The following is a 24,931-nucleotide window of genomic DNA, read 5'->3' on the forward strand; positions in this document are numbered from 1 at the left end:
ATTCGTAAAACAAAACCTAATGAAGCAAAATCTTACATATTTACTTTGTTAGCTCTTATTAATAATTTTTAAAATTAGATGAAAATTAACAACCTAATTTTCATCTTGTTGTAGGATGGGTTAAAATGACCCCTCTGGTAGTTTTATGGTGTTTGAAATTCTAACAAACTAACAATTGTAATATCTGATGACAAATTTGTAATTAGATTCAACTGTTCACAGACTTCTATGCTATTGTATACTTTGGGAGACACTGGCTGAGGGCTGTTCATCAGTGCCCTTTGAATAAAAAAAAAAAAAATAGAAAGAAATCAGCCAAGTGCCAATTAGTGAGCCCCTAATCCTAATGTAATAAACTGAAGTGTAAGAGTGCACAGTACAGAGTCTGCAAAAACCCATGAGGGCATTTGTCAAACTGGAATTTCTCCAAGCAACCAATAGCCAAGTGAGTTCTCCCTGTACCAACGTCCTGCCAGTCAGACAGTAAAAAGTATCAGGATCTACAAAGCTCTGTATACTACCTACAGACTATCACCACACTGCAAGGCCAAGCATCAGCCTGCCTCTGCTGATCCTTGCCCCATAAATGGCCCTCTTACCTCTGGCCATATTATACACACAATACATTATTTTCTTTTACTTTGAAGTTACATGGTGTTAAACAATTTTGGTTACAAAGTAACAGGTGACAGTAGTCACTTGCTTGACATCTGCAAACTTTGAGCAATTTATAGGCCTAACTTGGTAAAGTTATCTTGGCATCCTAAAAAAAAAACTGTAGGTCTCTGTGACAGGTCGATCCCCAGATATTTGAGGAACTCACATAAATGCACTTGAAAATTACTCAGACTATCTAGAGCTGCAACAATAAGATCATTAAATAATGCTCTGAGAAGTCTAATCGGCCATAAGTAAGATCATAATCATTTCACTAATCTGCCTTTGTGTTCTAAGAATGAAATAACGTATTACTGTTTCCTCCATCCGCTTCATGTCACTGACAAGTACAACTGGTATCAAGAAAAATCGCCTCATGAACGGTTAAAAACGTATATACCAACACAACAATGACAGTTAGTATGCGGTGCAGTTATCGATCTTATGCTTTAAGTTGGCATACAGAATTACTGGTATAAGATCCACGACGCCTCCCCAGAGTCATTACATGTAACTATACGTAAAGAGCTGAACTGAGTGTGACTGCATACCTATTTACATGAAGTTCTGTGGGTCATTCCACACACGTAACTACCAGCAGGTATCTGCATTCTCCCCTTTTCAGTGGGCTGTATCTATTTGACCTAAAAAGGGGTTTTCACTTCTATTTTCAAGGATCTCTTCTTCGTAAGTTATTTTTTAGTGAATTCCAGCTCGAGAGGATATGAAACGCGTCCGGTCACAAAAACACAGTAAAAGAAAAAGAAACACGCCACAGAGTTTGGCCGCTGTTCTGCGTGAACATCTTGACAGGATATAAGCCTCGTGGTATTCGTGCGTGGACTCACCTCTGCAAACTCGCTTCACCTTTTGCTGCTGCTCTGAGTAATAAACACAGCCGCGGTCTTTAGGCGACTCAATAAAATGTGCCGCTTCTTGTTATCAGCGGCAGCTGTGTGTGCGCATCGCTTGGGTTTCCGTTCTAAAAAAAAAAAAAAACACTTCCTCCGCTTAAGAACTCATACTGAGAAACGGAGCTCACACGGGTTCTCTGATAACTGGAAGCGAGAACAACTGCCTCTTCCCGCTGCCTCCATTCAACAGGCTGCAGTACCGGCTGCAACCGACGCTGCCATGCGTAACCTTCAAAATAAAAGTCGAATTTGTTAGAAATCAAGTTTTGTGGTGGAATGGATTCACAGTACAACCTCACAACACTTGCACCTGAAGCTTATTCGCAGAAAACACGTTGCACAAAACAGAGATATGCAAAGGTATATAGTTAAACCTCTATATAATTCTATATGTAATATAGTGTTGGATTATTAATTGCCTTTTTCAGAAGACCTTTACGCCTGATTCTGTGATTTACATGAAATTATTAGGCTAATTAGAAAGCAATATAAGAATAAAAGTGGTCACTATTACTTTTTTTTAATTCTTAGAACACATAATCATTTCAAAAGCAAGCACAGTTCATGATTCAGTAGCTTAAAAAAACATGTTTAGCAGCAATAACTTGGAGTAATAATTTTCTGTATGACTTTATCAGTCTCTCACGTTATTGTGGAGGACTTTTGGAACACTCTTCTTTACAGTGTTGCTTCAGTTAATTGAGATTTGCAGGCTTTTGTTTATACACAGCCCTACAGTATTTTAATTATGTTGAGGTCAGAAGGCTATAGTACAAAGCAGCATTCTGGCTCATCCAGCTAAGTTCAGGGTTAACCCTGGGCTTTCTGTACTATGCCAGTGGTAACTTCTTACCAGGATGTATAGGTATGGTAACTTATATGGTGACCTTAACTTTCTCTGGAGCAGTTTAGATATAATCCAGATAAGGATCAACAGGTACGAAATCACTGCCTACTGAAACCTACACTGTCCTTGATGACCTCATATCAAACTTGTACACAGACGATGTTTGAATTTTGTTTTCAGAATTAATCTTTACTCTGAACCCCTTTAATAGCACCAAGTCTTCTACTGAGAGAATAAAAACTAGAACATCAAGAGCAGATGAGATTCTGAGTCTCAGTTTTAAATTGTCTGAAATTACTTTACAGCAGGTTTTAAGTATGATTGTTAATTTTTGACTTTGTATATTCACATTTAAGCATAGCCCCAGTGTGTGCTGGCCCTGGTAGAGGCTGGAGACCTGTCCACGGTTTGTGCTGGTATGCTGTATTTCGCTGCACCACACTGGCAACCTGGCGTCCAGGGTGTTACCTGCCTTTCAACCTATGGTAGCTCTTCATAAAGATAGGACTCGCAACCCAGTCTGCCAAACCAGAGGCACCGTCCCAGATCTTCTACTGAAGGCGTATTAGTAGGATTGAGGGGATCCCTCCATGGTCGATTATATCCTCAGTAGAAGTCTGCAGCACCCCACTTCCACTGTACACAGTATGAGCAGAGTTCTCCTACTGAGTTTCCTGAGGGTTTGCCAGAATTACATCAAGACCAACTGAAAGTCAAGTTCAGTGGCCTCACAGATATAATCCCACACCTGAGTTTTTGCTTCAGCTACTTCCACAGCTCAGGAACTCAGTATTCCTGCTGTGGCAAGGATTGCCAAAAAAAGGTTGCATGATGGGTCAGGATAATGTTTTCTAATAATAGCAACAGGAAGATATTATTTTCAGTGTTTTGTGCCTGTTTTTGTTTTGTTTTGAGCAGTACAGTGTGATTTTTTTTTTTTTAAATGTTGGACATATTACTAAATATAAGCATTAAAGACTGTTTGTTTAGGATCTTGACTGCCTTTCTGCTGATTGCTATGTAGTTAGCAGGATTAAGATGCTATACAGCAGCATCAGCAAAAGTAGTATTGGATAAATATTAATAACCATTCAGAAAAACCGTAGAGTATCTATGGACAGACTTGAGACTTAATTACTACTATAGTGATGATGTCAGAAATCCTGCTTGGACTGAGACCTTACTGTTCTCACATTCCCATCCTTGGGAGCCAACATGGGACTGAAGGCCACATGACAAAAATACTATGATGACCAGATTTCTAATGTTTCTAAGGTCTCACATCAGAATTGGCTTACTTGTTTTTCAGCTGTTTGTACAGTAACTTACTGTGTCCATGGCTGCAGCACACAGAAGGTACTGGGTCAGGTTTAGGCCATACTGGACATCACTTTAGCCAAAGAGGAGGTCAGAGAAGTTGGTGAAACGCTGGATGTGGGGTATGAATATCTTAAAGGGACAAACATCCCCATCTGCTGGATAACCACAAGAAGTACAAATAAATATCTGTCCTTGACCAACTAGAATCAAAGACTTATTTAAAATGATCTTCACTCATTAAATGCCTAAAAATGTACTTTTTACACCTCAAGTGTACTAAATTGTAAATTAACTGCACTATATATCATTTTTACACTTCCATTAAACACTTAAAGAGCCCTAAATACACCACTATGTGCATACACAATGTGACTATAGGGTTTATGTGTGTGATTTTTTTTCTTATTTTTCTGCCAACTGGCAGAATGTTGTACTGTTGCATTTTGGGATTATTTTGCACACGCAAATTGTGTGAGAAAAAATAAATCAATTTGGAAGAAAACGTTCCCTGTTCTCTGGACTAAAGAAGAAAAAGACCACCCAGCTTGTTAGTAGTGCTCACTTAATGCATCTCTGAGCTTTACTAGGTTTGTCAAACCTTTAGACATGGCAGCTTGCTCATTTGAAAAGGTACCATCAATTCTGAAAGGTATATACAAGCTTTAGAGCAACGTATGTTCTCTTCCAGATCATATCTTTTTCACTGAAGACGTTATTTTAGCAAGATAATCCTAAACTGTACACTGCATCTATTATAACAGCATTGCTTCATAGAAGACTCTTGGTGATGAAGACTTGCCCGAACCTTTTTTTAAGATGTGTGGACAATATCTTTCTCAGTTTTAACATTTCATATCTTTGGGCTTAATAGATTTCTAAATTGTTGCATTCTGTTTTTACTTACATTATAGTCTCTCAGCCTTTTGCAGCAGTTTGACCAGGACGGACATCACATTAGCAGTTCGCATCCTAGACATTTCTTGCTCAGGCAAATGGGAGTTATGGCTAAATTGTCATTTTTCTTCTGAGCTTCAAACCAAATGAAATCTCCCAGAAGTTTGAGTCTCACCCATGATAAAAACTCCAAATATTAAGGAATGGTGCTTTAATTATTATTATTATTATTATTTTTGGTCCTGTAGTTTAGGACACATTGGACCATTCTTTTGAAAAGGAAAGGAAATGATAATAATTTGCTAATAACATCTGAGTCTACTTGTTACAGAAAAGCATAGATTCAAAAGGTCTGATTATATGGTTATATGGTTCAACCTTGTGTCAACCTACTGAAGACATCAAATATATAAAGCAAAGCGCTTCAGTCATTCACACACTGGTGATGGTAAGCTACATTGTAGCCACAGCTGCCCTGAGGCACACTGACGGAGGCGAGGCTGCAAGACCACCGGGCCCTCTGACCACCACCAGTAGGCAAACATGGGATTAGTATCTTGCCCAAGGATATTTGGCATGCAGCCAGGAGGCAGCCTGGGATCGAACCACCGACGTTCTGATTAGTGGCTGACCTGCTCTGCCACCTGAGCTACAGAAAAATTGTTAAATTTTGAATTGTTCCCCAAGTGCAGTCGCAAAAACCATCAACTGCTACAAAGAAGCTGGCTCACATGCGTACCGCCCCAGTCACCTCTGCTGCTGAGGATAAAGCAGCAGAGGTGACTGGGGCCAGCCACCTTCAGAAATCATTACAGCACCTCAGATTAGAGCCCAGATAAATGCCACACAGAGTTCCAGTAGCAGACACATCTCTACATCAACTGTTCAGAGGAGACTGTGTTAATCAGGCCTTTATGGTCAAATAGCTGCTAAGAAACTGCTACTAGTAGATCAAATAAAAATTGAAATATTTTGTCATTTGATACAATATTTTCCTTTGATGGAATGAAAACCAGAAATGTTCTGTGGCATACTGCTGGAAATAAACGATCCAATGCCCTGGATAGTTTTTTATTATTAGTTTAACTATAATTTGGCACTTTGTTTTTTCCCCCAACCGTATTATCTACTGTACTTGCATTTGCATGAAATTTCATTCAAAAACCATTAAGTGACATTTTTTAAAGCTTGTGGATGTTTGCGTCTCTCTAATGTTTGTGTTAGCCCTAGCAACCTATCATGGGTTTGCCAGAGTTTTCAGTGTCATTGCTCTTTAGCCAAATCGTCATCATGAGACCTTATGGACATTTAACCTGTTCCAGTAGAAGTCATGTTCAATTTTTAGTTAAAAGTTGGCTGGTTTTGCTTTTATAGTCTTCCTATTTAAAGCCTATGCTTCCAGTTGTTTTAGTCTCTGCTCTCCATTAGAACCGCAAATCTACTTTTGCAATAGGTAGTGCTGACCTGCAGCCACAGCAAACGGGATAATGTGTGTTTCAATGGAACTGAAGCACGTTTTACCAGAAAATTTCACCCCCCCAAAAAAAATAAAAAATAAAAAAATCTGGTCCCTTTCTACATTTCTGTAGAAGAACAGACAGGTTTATTTGAATGATAATGATGCTGTGAAATCACCCTTCCTCCTCCCCCAAAACATAAAAAAACCCAAACTAAAACTAAAAATCCCTGGGACTTTGCTCATCCTTTGGCTTCAGAGCTAGCACCAGCATAGAATTGTTAGTGTGTCGTGCATTCAACATCACATTATAACATTAGTGGAGTTAGCCATCTATATTGGTATACCAGAGGTACAAAATCAACACCAATTTTGCACCAAGTCATGAGATCATTCTATAGTAGATATAGTATATTTTATTAGCCAAATACAATGGGGGGCATTTTAAGCCTTGACTCAAGAAAATCAGTGTTCACATGGAATTAAAGCTGAACAATAACTTCATTCGTCATGTCTTAAAGCAAATAACTAAAGATCGTATTGTAAACTATTGGTATTCAAACCAGGATTGCCCTGTAATAAACTCATATTACATCTTATTCAGGATTATTATTTGTATGAATTTATCAGACTGTCAAAGATACATGTGGATACCTTACGTTTAAAACCTGAATGTCGAAGTCATTTCTCATATTACTCTACTTAAAATACACTCACATTTAGACAACCTCTCTAAATTCACCTACTGAATTCAACAAGAGAGACCCATGACATCAAATTACTGTATAATGCAGTAAAAGACCTTAATAAATAACATGTCATGTGAAGGAAATATTGTAATTTGAAATAGAAACTGTCTGAAAAAAAAAAGCCATGAAAACTAATTTCCACGCATATTTAAAATGATGTTTCATTTATGTAAACAGACTGAGTTACAGAGGTGCCTTGATGTGTTTTTCTTAAAATTTGGATACATTTGAGCTTCATAGCTGTTTAAAAGAAATAATTAGTGTTAGCCCCTAAAGCTCAAATTATTTACTTTGCCAGGAGGTGTGAGTTCAAAAAGGCCCTGTAGTCCTTTGTGGATCCATGTTGAATTTACTCAGTGCTTACATGCCCAGGTCTTAAAGGGAAATATTCACCTCGGTTGAACACCTACCTGCCTGCATTCATCAACACACTGTAACATTACTTTTTCAGCCTTTTCATCTGCATTAGCATAATTCCAGTCCTGCAAATAACGCCATCTGCTGAGAATCTCGCTATGGTTGTTGCCACAGTTCATACTGACTTCACATGAACAGCTGTGACAGACTGTTGAGTCCAGTTACTTATAAATGCTCCATGACGTGTGTATTTTTATGCGTCTATTACGATCATCAAATTCATCTGCTTCTGTTTCTTCATCCAGCAGCGTTACTGCTAGAGCTCAGATGTTAATGTCTCGTACATCTGTGGGTGTTGCTGAGTGGTCCTCTCCCATTTTCTTAGTTTCCATGGCAAATGAGTGCTGCTGCTGTTGTGCCTGTCTGAGGCTGGTTTCCAGCAAAGACTCGATCTGTTCCTGACATGCTCTCAAACAATCCTGAAAAGTGAGAGTTCAGAGTCATTTATATATAATTTATACAGTAATACATAATTTAAAAAGATAAGGTCTCAGCTTAGGCTTACAGTCACAATAAACAGTGGTCGAAGACTGAGAACCTACATAGAAACACAGACTACCATGACCTGGATGATTGCTAAGGAGCCTGGAAAGAAAGTGGGAGGACTCCAATCACTTTCTTTCCAAGCTCCTTAGTTTGGAGATTCAAATCTATATGCAACAGCTGTGTAGAAGAGTGTGTGTCATCCATGTGCGATACTGTTTGCTGTGTGTAAATGAGAGCAGTGTCTGAAACTGAGAAAAATATACCAGGGCTGCTGTCTCATATCCTGCAGTTAGAAAACTTTGCTGTGAGGGCGTCTTTGAACAAATGTCATGTGCAGGGTTGCGCTGCAAGTGACGGTGCAGCTGCTGTGATGGGCCGATGGAGAAGCAGCCACATTTCCCAGTAAAGAGAACCCAACCTGATGGTTATTTACTGCATCACTCACATCAAACACTTGTGGTCCAAGATGCCATTTAAAAACAAAAAAACAAACCCTTCCAATATTAATTGCCTTGAGGCAGCTATTGTTGTGAATTGGTGCTATATAAATAAAACGAAATCAACTAACACAAAACTTTACTGTTGATATCAGTAAATGGAACGCGATGACTCCCTGTATGGACTCATCTCATGACCATTTCTATTGTTGTGTTTGAAGAGGGATTCATTAGACTGGAAATACTGGATAAGTTAACTAACCTGAACGTATTATAAAACAGTCCAACACAGTCCCATTAACAGCTGCATTTTGACAAACATTGTTTTCTAATAGCATCTATTGGATTCCTCAGGATCCTTCTCCCTCTCTTCGACACCCTGTTAAATTCAGTTCTGCTCTTTTTCAGTAAATCAACAGTATTATTGTGGAGCAGGACTAATTACACACTCGTTCTGCTAACATCTTCCCTCTAATGTGACTAAGTGAATGTAATATGTACCAGTCATGCTGTGAACAGATGTACCCACCGGGTCACTTTTGATGGTCTGAGCCAGCTGTTCTGTCAGTTTTTGAGACATCATGGTGTTACCCACCATTCTCATCTGTAAGCCCTCTACTGCTGCCACCATGCTGCCTGCTGCCACCATGGATGGGGGGCTGGCTATGAATTTGACATCTGGAGAGAATCAAAGGAATTTAATGTAAATTTGTTAGTTTTTAAATGGGGATTAATAACAAACAAAACATTCAAAACCACAAAAAAATACAGATGCTTGAGGAGAATTTCTGTTCTGTGTTAAACAGGAGCATGCGTTGATGGCAATATGTTTCATATATGAAGATGCTTTAATAAAAGCAAGAAATTAAGATGAAGTTATAGGGGCTTTAAAGGTTTAGGAAAACCCAAAGATTGCGTACAGGACTAGTTAAAGCAGACAAGCCATAATCACAGCAGATCAGCTGACCCCAATCCCATCAATCATCATTTAACAGCTCAGCTGATGCCTTTCTACACATTTTTTTTTTCTTCTTTCTTTCGACACAAAGTCCACACAAACTAGCTGCTTTGGCCTGCCCACATTACATACATGGAAGCAGCTCCTCCTTTTATGCCCTCTCTCAAACAATGCCATACCTGTTTTTAACCATCCAGCCACTCTCTAAGACATCAGGTCTTTATCTACCTCATTTCAGACTCGCAAAATAACTAGGGCCCAAGCCAGGGTTAAAAATCATGAAACCTTCTGTGCTTCTGTGAGGTGACAGTGCGAACCACGACAACAGTTTCACAAGGGAAGGTTGAGTCAGACAGCAGGGTTGAGCTGGTCTGGCATCTACCAGCTCTATGGATGGAGACTGCAACCTGATTTGTGCTCCAAAGCACTGCACATTATAGTAGTCAGACAGCAGTGGATCCATTGTCTATTTATGCATCAAATATGAGCAATTAGGAATAAGTGAATTGTTATGCAATTTAGTAGAGAAAACTATAAGTTGGGTGTTTAAAAATACATCAGTTATTTGTTGGCTTGTACTAACCCAGTGAGTCAGTCTTATTACCACACTCTGCTGAAGAGAAATTTCAACCACAATATATAAAGACAGTGATGCATGTGATGTAGCCTCATGCATACCTGTGGCACACAGTGCAACAAAGGTCTGAGCGTGCTTCCTCAGTATCGACTTGTTCTCTTTGTTGACAGGCAGCTGAGACAGGAAGTGGTCGATGAAGTCAAGAGGGGTGGGTGAAGCCAGGTCCCACTTCAGCTTATTCAAAACCAGCAGCTCCATCTGCTGTGAGTGGGTGAAAACAAAGATGGACAGAAGGCCAGGTTCAAAGTGGGATTTGACACAGACAGACGGAGGGATTAACAGATATCTTATGGTCACTTTTGGGAGATTTGGGGCTTAAAAGTAACACTGTAAGAAAAGGGGTAACTGAAATGATTAAGGAAATACTCTCGTGGGACAATGAGACACTACAATAACTGTCCTGATATTTAGAGATAAAAGACCTCATATGTTGGTGGAAAGCTTTTAATGCAAGGTGGAAAATGTTAGGAGGTTACTAGAACTATTACAAGTCATTCTCTGGGGACTATACATTCTACAGCATCTGGGCATTAGCTACTGAGATATCTTGTTTTGAGGCAGACATCCTTGCAGGATGGATGTTACATGAAAAAAAAAAAAGTCCTCAGAATCTTAGCTTCAAAACAGAGAGAGCACTTTAATGACATCGTTTACTTCAGAATGCCATACCAGCAACTGAGAAGGTGTGACTGAATTATCAGTGTAGATGCAGAGTTTCTCCGCAGTCAGTGGGATTGTCTCCTTTAGTTTAGATGCCAGGAACATGCAGGCAGCTCCCAACAACTGCAGATGGTTCTTCTTCGTGGGTTCCACTGACAAGATGCGATCCATGTAGTTCATAGCTAAGGGGAAAACCTCCTCCTCACATTTCTGCTCCTCGCACACCTGTAGCAACAGTCAGTGAATACTACCATTAAATACTGTCTAGTCGTATGTAAAAATGTTGTATTAGTTTAAGTCCCGGAGAAAACTCCCTATAAATGTTACCAGATTCAAAATTTGAAGAAACAGAGTTCAGGTATTGGAAATGTGAGATATAAATGTATCCAAGTGAACCTTTGGGGAAATATAGTCAACTTAGATGCATAATAATGGTCACTTGAGTCTGGCCCCAAAATGAACCCAGTCCCCATTTGGGCCGTTGTAAAAGTGCCCAACTTTACAGCATTAAAAACACATGTTTACAACCTGATACTCTAACAGATGTCCCGGCACAGGCAAGGGTAGCGGAAAGCCATTTGCTAGGAGTCACTGAACTGGACCTCTAAGTAGGGTTTGTGCTGTTTTAGGCTTTTGGGACACTTTAATGTAACTATCAAACAAATAGTAAAATTCTATAAAAAACACATTTATGCTTCACTCTGAGGGAGTGATTTTCTAATATCTTATTAGCACTAATTAGCAGATATGTATGTAGGTCATTGAGGCAACTTGAAGGTGCATCTGCCTTCTTGTTCAAATATGGCCCCTTTTGGCTTAAAAAGAAAACGAAAACAAAAAGAGAGTGAAGAGGGGGTGGGGGATAGCTACAGGCTAAATGCTGCCATTGAGGTTTTACATTGAATGGCTTTTATATACAGTACCTGTATCTCTATCTGCAAGTGTCACTCTATTTTAATTCTCAGTGTACAAAGCTTTAAGGAATTCAGAGTTACAAATGATTCTGATGCTTTACATGCTCTATTGGTTTGTAACCGTTTTAAGAATAGACAGAAAAAGTCTTTGACTGCACAGTACAGTTTCTTCGAGTTGTAAATTATTTTTTTTTAAATTGGATTATAGAAACTCGCAGTTACTTAGATTAATAGATTTAACACAAAATACCTTTAGACACTGCTACTTTAAATTCAACGAGTATATTTTCCTTTTGAAACATCTTTAAAACTTTTTCAGTGCAAACAAAATGTATTTTGCAGCCAGCATTGTTAAAGTGTTTAATCAGGGCCCAAGCACTAAAGTGCGAAGGCCCTAATGTATCTGCGACATTTGTTCTTGTTATTTGGGCAAAATAATTGTTTATAATAATTGAAAATAGCAATTTTGACATTTCCAGGCATTGTAATTTTGCAATTTCCTCCTAGGGATTTATTAGATCAACTTCATATTTTGGCCGTATTAAACTGCAGAGCTTTTGAGTCTTCATTGCAGGGGGCGTCCATGACACCATGGCTAATTTTGATGATGTGCCATGAAAATTTCATTTGCTGTTGTTGACACATACATTATCCAATCCATACCAAACTTATCAAGCGTGATAAGGCTCCGGCTTGAACACATTCTAACTGTCAATACGATGAAGGCTTTCATGTCTTATGGTCCTTGTGATGGAGCACTGCAAACTGGCTCCACGGCGCCATCTACAATATGTCCAGGTCATATTTTTCAAAAACAATAATTTAGTAATATAAACTAAGGTATTTTATGTAAAGCCTGAAAGAGGCTGACGGGATTAATTAATTTTGTCATCATTTTAACACAATTTCACAATCATTTAACCAGAATTCTAAGTGAATTCTCATTATCAACATGCATCTGGATCCATTTTTCTACTAATTTTGTTAATGTCCTAATAATTCTTTATCATATAAAATAAAATTGCCAAGATATGTCTATAAGTCTTATTTTTATATTTATTTATATTTATTTATATATATATATATATATATATATATATATATATATATACACACACATATACACATATATATATATATATATATATACACACACATATATATACATACACACACACACACGTCTATAATTATGCTTAATATTAATATATATGATATTTAACAAAAGAAAATATTTAAAATTATTGAAAATTACCTCGTCCACACTAAATGTTTCTCATTACCGTTTCACCTGCTCATAAAAAGCAAACTGATGAGCAGTATCACAATGCATCTCCTCAGACAGAAGATTCAAAACGGACACAAGGTCAGCTGCTCGCTCTTCTCTCAATTTGTGATATTCTTGTTAATCTTACTGGATCTTTTGCCTCTTACACTCCCTATTATCATTACCGAAATTGGATTACACTCAATACTTCTTAAAATAGAACAACATTTTTTATAATTATAAATACATTTTAAAGCTTTAGCATGAAGCAGAATTAAAGGTTGTGTACCATACTAGCATTTTAGGTCATTAGCCCAGAGCATTTCGTTACAGTTACTCATAATTCTCATTATCATGCACTCAAAATGGCCATAAAGGTATCGAGAACCCTTGATGCAGTAATGAGAGCCTGATTCATTTAAAAGCAGTTAACAGATTGTGTTTAAAACATTTCATAAGTACTAAGACTTTATTTCTATATTACAGTTCTCCATACTGCTCTATATTAACTGTAATTACAGAGTATTTTACATGTTTAAGAGGTAGGAATTGTTTTTGACCAAGGTCCTAAGAAAAAAACAAAACAAAAAACAAACAACCCCCCCCCCAAACAAACTGATAATGTTGAATGTATGAAGACTGACAGACAATCATCCCACAGCCAATGCCTGCAGCGTCCTCTGGTCGCCATTTCTGCGTCTTGGCTGAAATTCGGGCAAAGTACCCCCCAAAAACACAGAATGATCCTGTTTTAACAGTAATAATAGCAATATTTGAAAAATTTATAAAAAAGTTGACAAAAACACCCGTACGATTTTAAAATTGGAAAATGTTATGACAGGAGAAAAATGTTACCCCACCACATCTTTTAGTGATATGCGTCTGTGATGACAAAAACAATGGCTGAACAACATGCACTAACAGGACAAGCTCAAGATTACAAAAACAAACAAAACAAAAAACCCGCATTTAACTCTGAGCATAAGCCAAGGAAATGCAACAAACGGTGGGTCGGTGTTAATGAACATTACCGGACAAATAGACTGAAGTTCTCCGCGAAGCCCCAACACAAAGGCAGCGCGTGGCCGCAGGACTGGCAACTCGCCACTAAAATAGTTTTCAGCTTTCACGTCACGGAACTGTATGTAAAATCTATCGCACACACTCTGTGGGATAAAAAAAAAATGACCATCAAGTGAAATGAGCTTGTTACCGCGTGGAAATTAGGTATCAATAATCGGTAATTGAAGCCACGTGACACGCAACAAAACACAAACTTTAATGGAAAGTTGCAGAGCAGAGGAATTCTGAGTTCTGTGAATGCGGTTAACGTGTATCGGCTCAACTCACCTCTAACATCCAAGCAGCGACTATCCTCCTCATGTACGGAGATATCTCTCTCTGGACACATTTAAAGTAGTTAGGAGCGGGGAGGTACATGTCTTCTACCCGCAGCAGAGCGTGCAGGACCCGGTCAGTCAACAGGTTGGAGTCTCGGTAGGCTCTCGGTATAGGAGGCCCATCCCCCTCGCAGCACCACAGCTGAGGCTCCATGCCTTATTGCGTCCGTAGCACTGTGAGTCTGTACTTTTTAAGTCACTGATGTGCTCGACTAAAGCTAACTACTTAGCTAACAGCACAAAATTATTAGCCGCTACATACTTTGTTCACAAAACCGTCCAAATGCTCCAGTTTATTCATGTTTGTATGTAAATTTCAGTTACCTGTTGGAATTAAATCTGTAAATAAATTAACCTTTTAATTTCCTCTACCAAGTTAGCTTATACCCTTTCGACGGTTTAAAAGTTACTTCCTTTTGTTGGACAAGACAGAACTACAGGACAAACCAGAACAGCAAGGCTTTCTCCACCGGCAGACTACATCCCTGTCCTGCTGCGCCCTTTTACTGGCACATTGTTCGGCGTCAAACAACGCGAGATAACGTACACTTCCGGGTATACACTTCACAATAAGACAGCAGTAACGGTCCTTTTCCTTACTATTGAAGATCACGTCACTAGTCTGTTGGTTTACTCACGGAAATGCACTCTGACAAACATGACTGCTTTTGCGCTTAACTTGGGTAACTTTTCTCTCAACATAAACACGCGGAGAGAGAGAGAGAGAGAGAGAGAGAGAGAGAGAGAGTGTGTGTGTGTACTAACAATATGTCTAAAGATAGAAGCGGAATGGAAAAATGGAAAATTATTTTTTAATCATTTTAAGGAAAATTTACAAAATGTTAAGCAGCATTGTCCGTCCATCTATCCAGCGATGCATCTATTCATCCATTCTTTTAAGCGTTTTTCCCATTTTTGGGTCAAAATGTAAATCATATACTAGAGTAAAATGTATAGTGTTAACATTCATGTGACTTTCTTACAGGACTGGACTGAGACAAAAACTTGGCCAACCATTACATACTATACGAACACACATATATTTTTATATATATATAAAGTGTCTGTATGTGTGTGTGGCTGTGTGTGTGTGTGTGTGTGTATGAATATAGTATATAGTAAAAAGGTAAATATAGTGTATAGTAGATGACCTGCTGTACCTCCTGAGCTACAGCCACCCCTTACAATTTATGGACATCTGTGGTTTGTGATTTCTTTGCATGTGTGGATTGGATGGATTGTTACTAATAACTGGGGAGAATTTTATGTCAATAGCACCTTCAGAAATATATTCAAAATTGGTAACATATTCAATACTTATTGTACCTGCTGTATGTCACTAATAAATCAAGGAATCTCTGTATGGCTGTCCGACAATCGTTCAAATGCTCTACAAATGTTCTTCAAATTTAGTGTTAGGATTTGTTTAAATCAATAATTGCATGACAGTTGGAGCCAATTAGGTATCTTTTTTTTCCAATTCAATTCAATTTTATTAATACAGCGCCAGTTCACAACAACAGTCGCCTCAAGGCGCTTTATATTATAAGGTATAGCCTACAATAATACATACAGAGAGCAAGCGCTTTGGCGACATAGGGAAGGAAAAACTCCCTTTTAACAGAAAAATAACTTCCAGCAGAAGCAGGCTGCGGGAGGGGCGGCCATCTGCTGCGACCGGTTGAGGTGAGGGGAGGAAGACAGGACAAAAGACATGCTGTGGAAGAGACGCAGAGATTAGTAACAAGTATTATTCAATGCAGAGAGGTTCATAAACACATCACGAGTGAGAAAGGTGACTGAAGAAGAAACACTCAATGCATCATGGGAATCTCCCAGCAGCCTATGCGTATTGCAGCATAACTAAGGGAGGAGTCAGGGTCCCCTGATCCAGCCCTGACTATATACTTTAGCAAAAAGGAAAGTTTTCAGCCCAAAGCCTCATCAAATGAAAATGTATGTCATGTGATGATGTTGGACTTCAGAAAGTGGTTTACACACTTAGGTTTGCTTTATAACCTCACAGATGATGTGACACTCCTCTGTGACCTCAATATGGTTCCACCACTTCAGATAATACTTAATGAACAAACATCCACTGACTATGACATTGTTTTTTTGTAAATCAGTGGAACACTACTACTTGTCCAGGGTTCAAAGTGTCATCTTTAAAAATGTGAAGGATCTGGACTTCCCTGACTCTATACTTTCTTTTTAGAGTGGAAGTACTATTGTGTGTCTTAGGCAGTGAAGTTACCGCTCTGTAAACAAGATAATCAGCTTGTGTGGGAGGAAAGTTGGCACACCTGGTCTTGACAAGCCGTTTGGGTGAGGCAGGCCAGGAGGGTCATTCACTGATGTACTTGAATTTCTTGTTGTTAATGTTATCAAAGGGTGTGTTTTAAGCCAAGCCATCATAATTTCCTAAGCCTAAACAAATAACAACAAACTTATATGTTACGCACACAACAAAAATGCAATAATAAGGCAACTGCATCATAAAAGAACAGTCCCACATGGAACACCAACCTCAGTCCTGTGTCCTGTGACTGACCTATGTCACCACCACCCTTTGTTCTATATAAAAGAACTATATCATTGTTCAGTTTCCTGTCTCTAACAAACGCAGTTGCAAATCTCAGTTGTAGTACTCTGCATGCTGAAAAATGACCCTAAAGGGGTACTGTGGTAAAATGTCACCCCAAGGGGTTATGGGTGAAGAACTGAAAGTGAGAACGTGTTGAGCCCAAGTGAACTGTACTTTAGGTGTGGATGCTTTTGGAAAGGCGACTGAGACAGAAATCTATGTAGTGATGTTTCATTCTGTCTGTGTGTATGACCTTTAACCTCATTATCTCAGGGTGGCCCAGTTTAGGGTCATACTATGGAAACTGCATACAATAGCGCCTGTAGATTCTATTGAGTCACCAAGACCGAGCCCTCCTACAACAGAGATTGATCTGTGATGACCAGCTTTGCTAGCCTTCTGCTATGTTGTCTGTTAAAAGAATTGGATAAAAAGTGCCCGGCAAGCTTTAGAAGAGGTTAAGGAACTAGAAACACTTGTAATATAAAACAACTTTATTGTCTGACTTCAGACTTCTCCATGCATTCTGGACAATGAGCCTTCACATTCTGGAGCATTTGCATGTGACTGCAGGGAAGGAAGGACGCTTCCAACACCTCTCAAGTGCGTCAGCGTCTTTTAAGTCCTTGAAAGGCCTGTTTATTATGACAATCAAATATGGACAACAGAACAGAGAAAGGCCCAGAGTGCCCCCAAAGAATCTGGCCTTCATCCCCCACTACTAGCCCCCAACACCTCTTCCACATCTAGGGGGGGATGGTACTGTGCTGTGCTTCCACTGGGCATTTACAAGTGAATAATTTACTGCTGCATGTTAGAGAACAATTTATACCTCTAACATTTAGAGAATAACAGTTTGGCTCATTGCAATCAGACAAATTATAATCTCTGTAGTTTCGACAATTGCAAAGAACTGTGTTGTAAAACATTGTCACCTACTGAATCTAGAAGTATGTCTGTTAGCAACGAAACAAAACACCCTCATAAACCTACAGCGAAGGAAAGTGCTTTAGATATGCAACAAGATGTACCATGACTAAATCATTACCCCAGTTTACTTTTTTTAATCTTTTCTTAATCAAAATATAAAAATCCAATATATCAATGATATTGTCCATTATCTTCTCATAATTAATAGTTTTTAGAGTGATCTAACTGTAACAGTAATATGCTCTATCTTATGTTAACACCGAAATCAGCTGTTATGGATAAATATTGATAAAGCCATTGGTCTGAAGCATATATTTACTTTTTCGAAACCAAATGTAGTAAAGCCTAAAACTAGCATTTATTTGACTTTTGATAAACAAAACCAAGAAGATTACCCTGTATCTCAGTCTTTCTTGAGAAAAAATATTTCTAGAGATACGTTGTTGACAAGAAAAACTTTTATTATGCTTTTACTAAGCTTATGAAGGCTGCAGATGAAGGCTTACCAAATAAAATTAGAAAATAATGTAAAAGGTAAAATAAAAGGTAAATGGTTCCTCCAAGAAAACAGTATGTAAAACCTAAAAACTTTAAGGCATGCCTTGAATACTTCACTATGAATAAAGCATTTTACTGATCCTCCCTGAAGATCCTAAATCAGTATGATCACTGTGTTAAATTATACAATGTGAATATAACCATAGAAACAGAAAAATATTTCCTTTCCATAAACACTTCCTAAACCAAGGATAAAATCACAAAGGAGCATAATGAAAAGATGTCTAGAGTAATTGTCCTGTTAACTGATCCGAAAAGACAATGTATGGAGAGGGTGGAGTGTGTGTGTGTGTGTGTGTGTGTGTGTGTGTGTGTGTATGAGAGAGAGAGAGAGACAAGAAGAAAGGTTCAAGACAATACACTCTGCAGTTGGTGCTTCTCATTTTTTCTCTTTGCCCCCAAAATGACTGATAAAAGTAAAGATTTTAAAGTGAAATGAAATGGTCAACCAGATGCCAGATGAGCCCTGTATTGACTTACTCTCATACATATATACATATATATGTGTATATATATTTATATATAGATGTAGAGAGCTAGATAGAGAGAGAGACACAGCTGTCAACTGAAATGAAACAAATGGTCTCTCAACTTAAAATTAAAAAAGAAAAAGAAAAAATCTCGAGAGGTAGAAGAAACATGACTGGCCAAGTCAGCATCTTAGTGCTGTAAAATTTACAAGTGTAACAGGCTAATGCAAAATGTTGAAATGCAAGACATTAAAGCATACTTTTATATGATTTTACTGGACAAACATTTCTTACAGTTATAGTTCCCAGACAGTGAGGGAGGCTGGTGGATACTGACAGGCATGTAGGGTTCTTGAGAGGTGAGAATCTGAAAACTTGTTAAGATATACACTACAAAGGAAGATCAATACAGCACGGCTTTCTTTGTGTTGACTGGCTTGAGAAAACCTAAAACCACAATAGCAGGTATCACCACAGTGGTTCTCATCTTTCTCTTTTAACTTGGGTTTTCTGCTTCAGGCATATGTGTGAGCATACTCACATAAAAAGATGTTTAACATGTCAGACGAGTCTTCATCATCCATCGTTTATGGAGTATATAGTGTAGGTGGCGTGTACTCTAGTATGGTCAAAAAGCCACCAAAGATAGATTGAAAAGCAGGAGATGAAATATTAGAGCCAATATTTTATTTTACAATATTTTACAATATGTTGACCCATATTTAAATATTTTGTGATGATCTTTAATCTGTGTTACTTGTAATTTCTTGATCATTTCAGTTTATGTTGTAATTTAATATATTATGCTCTGTAAATTTGTCTTGGCTTCTCTTCATTCGAGCCTTTAGCTTCCAGGCCGCTTTTCTGCAGAACCTGCTCCCAGTGTCACAAGGCCTGGAGGCCACCATGAGAGATGGACCCAAATGCAGATACCAATATACTGACAGAGATCAGATTCAGAAGTCTTTATTCTAAACACAGATTTAATACAAGGAACACCACACAACTAGTGTGGGAAATCACTGGGGCAGTGGGTTTGCAGCATGGGAGAAATGGGGTTAATGACAGTGATGGAACCTTTGAGCCGGAGATACTAATGGGAGAGAGCAATTGCTTACTTGCAGGGGGAGGCTTTTCTCCGACTAGGGGAGGGACATGTGCACCAAGTGAGTGGCAGAGTAGTGTGCAGAAAGAGAGATTGTCCAACCTGATGCAGTGAGTTTTCTAGAGAAGATGGAAGGCAGGCAGGTGAGGCAAAGATACCCAAATATTGACGGTGGAGCAAGATGGATGAGGTGAGATTTCCAGCACCAGGCTGCAGTTTATTGACAGCATGAGTGGTTAGACAAAACTGTGAACACAAAGAGACAAGGTAAGTGAAAGACAAAAAATTAAAGGAAACACTAAAAGCATGCGGCCTGTTAGCCACACCCTACGACACACACATATACACACTGTGGTGAGGTGGCTTTGGCGTGGTTGCAGAGGTGGATGAGACGCATCGGAGCTCCATCAGCTCATCACGTCTTCCCAGTTCAAAGGACTGTGCCGGGACCTGGGGGTTGTTCAGTGTAGGATACAGCTGAAAAGCTGTATCCTACAGGGCCGTGTGTAAGAAGCGACAGCCGAATAAAGAAGTGTTGAAAGAGTGAAGTATGTGGTTGGGTCCATCGTTACTGCTACACACACACACACAGAGTCATATTGAGACAAAATGGGAAGGAAAAAAACCCTGAAATTTTTAATTGATGTTCACAGGATTCTTCCAACAGAAAAAGCCTTTGACACCATTTATAATAAAATGAAGACCAGTGTCTGGTGTCCCCAACCCTTAATTTAATATTTTGCTTGTTTTTTTTTTTTTTTTATGATTTTGAGGAATTCTAGCCTTTTCTGTTGGAGTAATGAAATATTAAGAATTCCTTTCAACTCCTGAAAAACAACCCCACACCATAATCACCAAACTTTACACTTGGCACAACACAGTCAGACATGTACCACGCCCTGGCAGCTGCCAAAATGAGACTCGTCTGGATTGCCAGACAGAGAATTATGATTCTTTATTTCAGAGAACATGTCTCCATGTCTCTGGAGTGCCGTGGCAGCATGCGTTGAACAACTACATCCAACACTTGGCATTGCACATGGTGATATAAGGCTTCAATGTAGTTGCTCTGCCATGGAAACCCAATCCATGAACCTCTCTACGGATTGTTCTTGAGCTAATCTGAAGTCTACGTAAAGTCGGTAATGATTGACTTTGAAGAAAGTTGGCAACCTCTGTGCATTATGTGCTTTAGCATAAGCTGACCCCATTCTTTCATTTTACATGGCATTCCACTTTGCAGCTGAGTTGCTGTCATTCCCAATAACTTCCACTTTGTTATAATACCACTAACAGTTGACTTTGGAATATTAAGCTGTGAGAAAACTTCATGACTGAACCTATTGCACAGGTGGCATCCTATAACGGTATCCTTACTGGATATAAATGCCCTGGTTGGGAGTTGGTGTGATGAAGAAATGGGTGCCTAAGAAGTATAGCAAGCTGCCTATACCTGAGGCCTTAGAAACTGTCAAGCAAAGACTCACAGCCTTGGCCAGCTGCCTGAAGAGGTACACCAGAGAGATAGAAGGCAGGAGAATAAACCAGCTGTAGTCCACTGAACCATCCAAGGTGTTCTCTCAGTGGCAGGTGAACAATATGAGAACAGCCAAACCAAGGCTGGAAATGGAGCAATACTGGAAGAGCATATAGAAGGCCTCAAGACATAACAACAATACTGAGTGGTTAGTGGATCTAAAAGCAGAAACATGTTCCTAAACAGGCTGCAGTAACCATCACAGTGGCAGACATCCAAAAAAGAGTCTCCAGTATGAAGATTTCGACAGCACCAGGCCCTGACATGAGTCACTCTATGAGTATGAGGCAGCACAAATGAACCAGCTGCTAATAGACGAAGCACATCCGTAATGACTTGCTGAAGGCCAGACAGACCTGATCCCCATCCCCGCACTGATCCCATCTAACTACCAACCAATAACTGCTTCAGTTCCTCATGGAAGCTCATGTCTGCCATCATAGCAACTAAGATCAACAGGCAAATGGTTCAATACATGAGCAGGGCTCAGAAGAGCTTATACAGAAACAACAGAGAGGCAAAACACCAGCTTACGGTTGATAGACCGGTCACTCAAGACTGTGAGACCAGACTGACCAACCTGTGCACTGCCTGGATTGACAAAAAGCCTCACACATGGATCCTGGAGTGCCTAGAACTGTACAACTGCAACAAGACTCTAACAACCTTTATTTGGAAATGAATGGGGATGTGGCGAACAACACTGGAGGCCAATGTCAAGCCAATAGTGCAAGTCATCATTAACTGTGGGATTTACTAAGGAGATACTCTGTCCCCACCACTGTTCAAAACATGCCCCTTCACTGAGATCATTAACAAGACTGCCACATTCCATAGTTGGTACCCATAGCCAATCATCAGCCACCAGCAACCGTCTACATGAATGACATCATGCTGTATGCCAAGAGTGAAGGACTGACCAATCCATACAACTAGGCTCCAATGTCATCAGTATGTCATTCAGACTTGAAAAATGCAATAAGATGGTAATAAAGAAAATAATGGTAGTCAGAACTGAGTGGATTGCACTACCAGAAGGTGACATTGCAGACACTGAGCTACAAGTACCTGGGAAAAACCTGGGAATTTCAGAGATAAATGAGAACCATGAAGAGGCTGCCAAGAAAGCCACCACCACCACCAAATACCTGCAGAGAATAGGTGTCAGCTGAATGGGAAGAACAAGATCCGAGCAATCACCCTTACCGGTGATCAGATACCCTACTGCGATAATCAGTTGACCGAAGGAAGTAATAGAAGCTACTGACATCAAGACAAGGAAGTTTCTTATCATGCATGGAGGGTTTCACCCCAAATCCACCACCCTGAGACTACGCTAAACAGAAGAAATGAGCCCGAGGACTAGTGAGTGTCAGAACCACTGTCCAGTAGGAAACAACAAAGATCAATGAGTACATCAGGAAGATGGCCACATCTGATAGTGTGCTTAGTGAATATCTCAGGCAACAGAAACCCGATGAAGAAGAGGAGCAACAAAAAGGAACCATCATGGAAGGACAGGCTCGAGCATGGCATGTCCCACCAGCAGATAGAAGAAGTGTCCAATACCGAGAAATCCCACCAGTGGCTGGACAAAGCTGGACTGGCAGCACAGGAACAAGTTCTGAGGACAAGATCGATAGAGGGTGGGGTCTATCACACCAGAGAAGACCCCAAATGCTGGCAGGCTGTTCAAAGATGCCCCTGAGACAATCCAGCACATAACAGCAGGGTACAAGACGCCAGCAGGTAGGGCATACATCTAACATCATAACCAAGTGCTTGGCATAGTATACAGGAACATCTGTGGCAATATGGTCTGGAAGTTCTGAGGTCAAAATGGGACACACCCCATAGGGTTGTTGAAAATGACCGAGCAACGATCCCGTGGAACTGGTGATGGCTAACTAACTGGACATAGTAGTAGTGGACAAGTAGAAGAAGATGGTCGTAGTAATAGATGTAGGCATACCAATTTATAGTAACACCAGATAAAAGGAACATGAGAAGATGGAGAAAACCCAATGACTGAGAAAGGAGCTCAAGAAGATATGAAGAGTGAAGGCAACAGTGGTCCCCATGGTAATCTGACCACATGGGGCAGTCACCTCCAAACTGGGATGTGGCTCCATCAAATCCCAGGTGCAACATCCAAGATCACTGTTGAGAAGTGTGCAATCCTAGGAACAGCAAAATACTGTGCATTACCCTCAAGTTCCCAGGCCTTTTATAGAGGACCTGAGACTGAAGAATACAGAGCGAGTAGGGAATTATTTTCCTTTTGTATTTAGTCCACATTTTGTGTACACTGCCAAACTATAGCCAGCTGTACAGTGAGTTCTGGGTATCCGTGTGTGTGTGTGTGTGTGTGTGTGTGTGTGTGTGTGTGTGTGTGTGTGTGTGTGTGTGTGTGTGTGTGTGTGTGTATGCATTTGGCTGTCGAGGTGATTAGGAGATGGGATGTAATTAAACAATATAGAGAATTTAGTGAACCACTAAGAAGCGAGGGTCTCTGGACAACCTGCTGGGCTTAAAACTACTAAAACACACACACACACTGAGGCATACAGCACACTGCAACTTACACCATTGTTCAGTGAAAGCTGTCTGGCTTGAATTGTCATTATGTGTTGGTATTGTTGCTGCTATTGTTTAAGCCAGTAGGATTGTACTGAGTTCCTATGTATCTTGATGGCCATTATGCTGTTGTAGACGGGGCCATGTCAGATCAATCCAAGCGTAGGGGAAACAAAGAGACAACATAGCTTGGCTTGAACCGTGTGGTAATGGGCTGAGGAAAAGAATGGCAGTGAATATGAAAAAACTCAAATACTGGAGCTGGATGGGCTGCATGGTTTCACTTGTATTCTACCTAGGATTGCACTCAAACACTACTTGGTTTGGTCCAAGAAAAGACCGTGTTGCAGAAAAGGCACAGGAGAGATGGGAGAAAGAAAGAAGAAAGCTGACTTTTGTTAATACTTCTACTGATCAGTGAGCTGAATTTGACAGCTTGCAGCTAAAATGAAGAGGGCAAAAAAGGAATCACATTTACTAAAATGCTCTCATTAAACCATTTGCTATTGTGATTTCCTTCTCTTTGAAATGTAACTACATTTGTATCCACAGGTTGTTGACCCAGTGTTCTGTGTTTCGAACGTTTTGAATCTTGTTAAATTCCTTTTTGATTTGGAGAAGTGAACCTATTTTCTGGATTTTATACTGGGTTTTCTTGTTCTAGTTCTTGTGACTAGAAATTGTAGAGTTTGGTAATCCCTGGTAATTTCCCTGCAATATTATTAGAGGTCTCTAGTTTAGTTTTAAGTTACTTTAGGGTTATCAGTTTATGCTCCTGTTCCCTTGGTCCTGTCTCTATGTTTTGTTCCTTGGTATCCCCTCAGGTCTGTCATGTCTCTCTCCCTCTCTCTCTCTTATCCCAGTCATGTCTCTCACCCTCTCACTCTCACTGTCTCTCATCCTCATGTATCTCTCTCTCTCATCCCTTTCATGTCTCTGTGCTCTTTCTCCATGTCTTCTTTCCATTTTCATCCTTTGTATAGCCCAGACTGTCATGTGTTTCCATGTTTGTTTATCTTAGTGTCAAGCCTTCATGTCCTTGTCTGAGGCTTGGTGTGCGTGCTACTTCCTGTTTCATTTTGACAATCCCTTGTCTCTTGTGCATTGTGTGCGGTTTCACTTCCCCTGTATTGTTATGCCTGATTTGTCCCTCC

At 39.6% G+C, this 24,931-nt stretch overlaps 2 protein-coding genes and 1 long non-coding RNA gene across 5 annotated transcripts in view; 1 reads left to right on the forward strand and 2 right to left on the reverse strand.

Moving 5' to 3' along the window:
• Window positions 1–1,763, reverse strand: part of LOC146514937 (proline-rich protein 5-like) — a 40,483-nt gene extending 38,720 nt beyond the window's left edge. For 2 of the 3 annotated variants that reach the window (XM_085167442.1, XM_085167440.1), the window contains exon 1: window positions 1,506–1,762. The gene's annotated coding sequence lies outside the window, so the exon portion shown is untranslated. Of the gene's footprint in view, window positions 1–1,505 lie in introns of all 3 variants that reach the window. The other variant, XM_085167441.1, reaches the window with a different exon arrangement.
• LOC146514938 (uncharacterized) overlaps window positions 1–24,931 on the forward strand; it is a 170,211-nt gene that overhangs the window by 9,135 nt on the left and 136,145 nt on the right. The gene's annotated exons all lie outside the window — the stretch shown is intronic.
• LOC146514939 (G1/S-specific cyclin-D1-like) lies at window positions 6,482–14,579 on the reverse strand. Its single transcript, XM_085168277.1, has 5 exons — window positions 13,964–14,579; window positions 10,442–10,657; window positions 9,814–9,973; window positions 8,707–8,855; window positions 6,482–7,673 (listed from the first exon to the last, which is right to left on the reverse strand). Exons 1-5 carry the CDS (start codon window positions 14,165–14,167, stop codon window positions 7,518–7,520), a joined length of 885 nt encoding a protein of 294 aa, XP_085024403.1. The 5' UTR covers window positions 14,168–14,579; the 3' UTR covers window positions 6,482–7,517.

Source organism: Neolamprologus multifasciatus, chromosome 7, assembly GCF_963576455.1.
Source record: "Neolamprologus multifasciatus chromosome 7, fNeoMul1.2, whole genome shotgun sequence".
NCBI lineage: Eukaryota > Metazoa > Chordata > Actinopteri > Cichliformes > Cichlidae > Neolamprologus > Neolamprologus multifasciatus.

Bases quoted from the DNA above. Each gene is read 5' to 3' on its own strand.
- LOC146514939 (XM_085168277.1), bottom strand. From the start codon at position 14,167: ATGGAGCCTCAGCTGTGGTGCTGCGAGGGGGATGGGCCTCCTATACCG. The intron at 10,658-13,963 runs GTGAGTTGAGCC...CTGTTGCTACAG, and splicing joins TCGCTGCTTGGATGTTAGAG to GTGTGCGAGGAGCAGAAATG. The intron at 9,974-10,441 runs GTATGGCATTCT...ACCCACTCACAG, and splicing joins TCACACCTTCTCAGTTGCTG to CAGATGGAGCTGCTGGTTTT.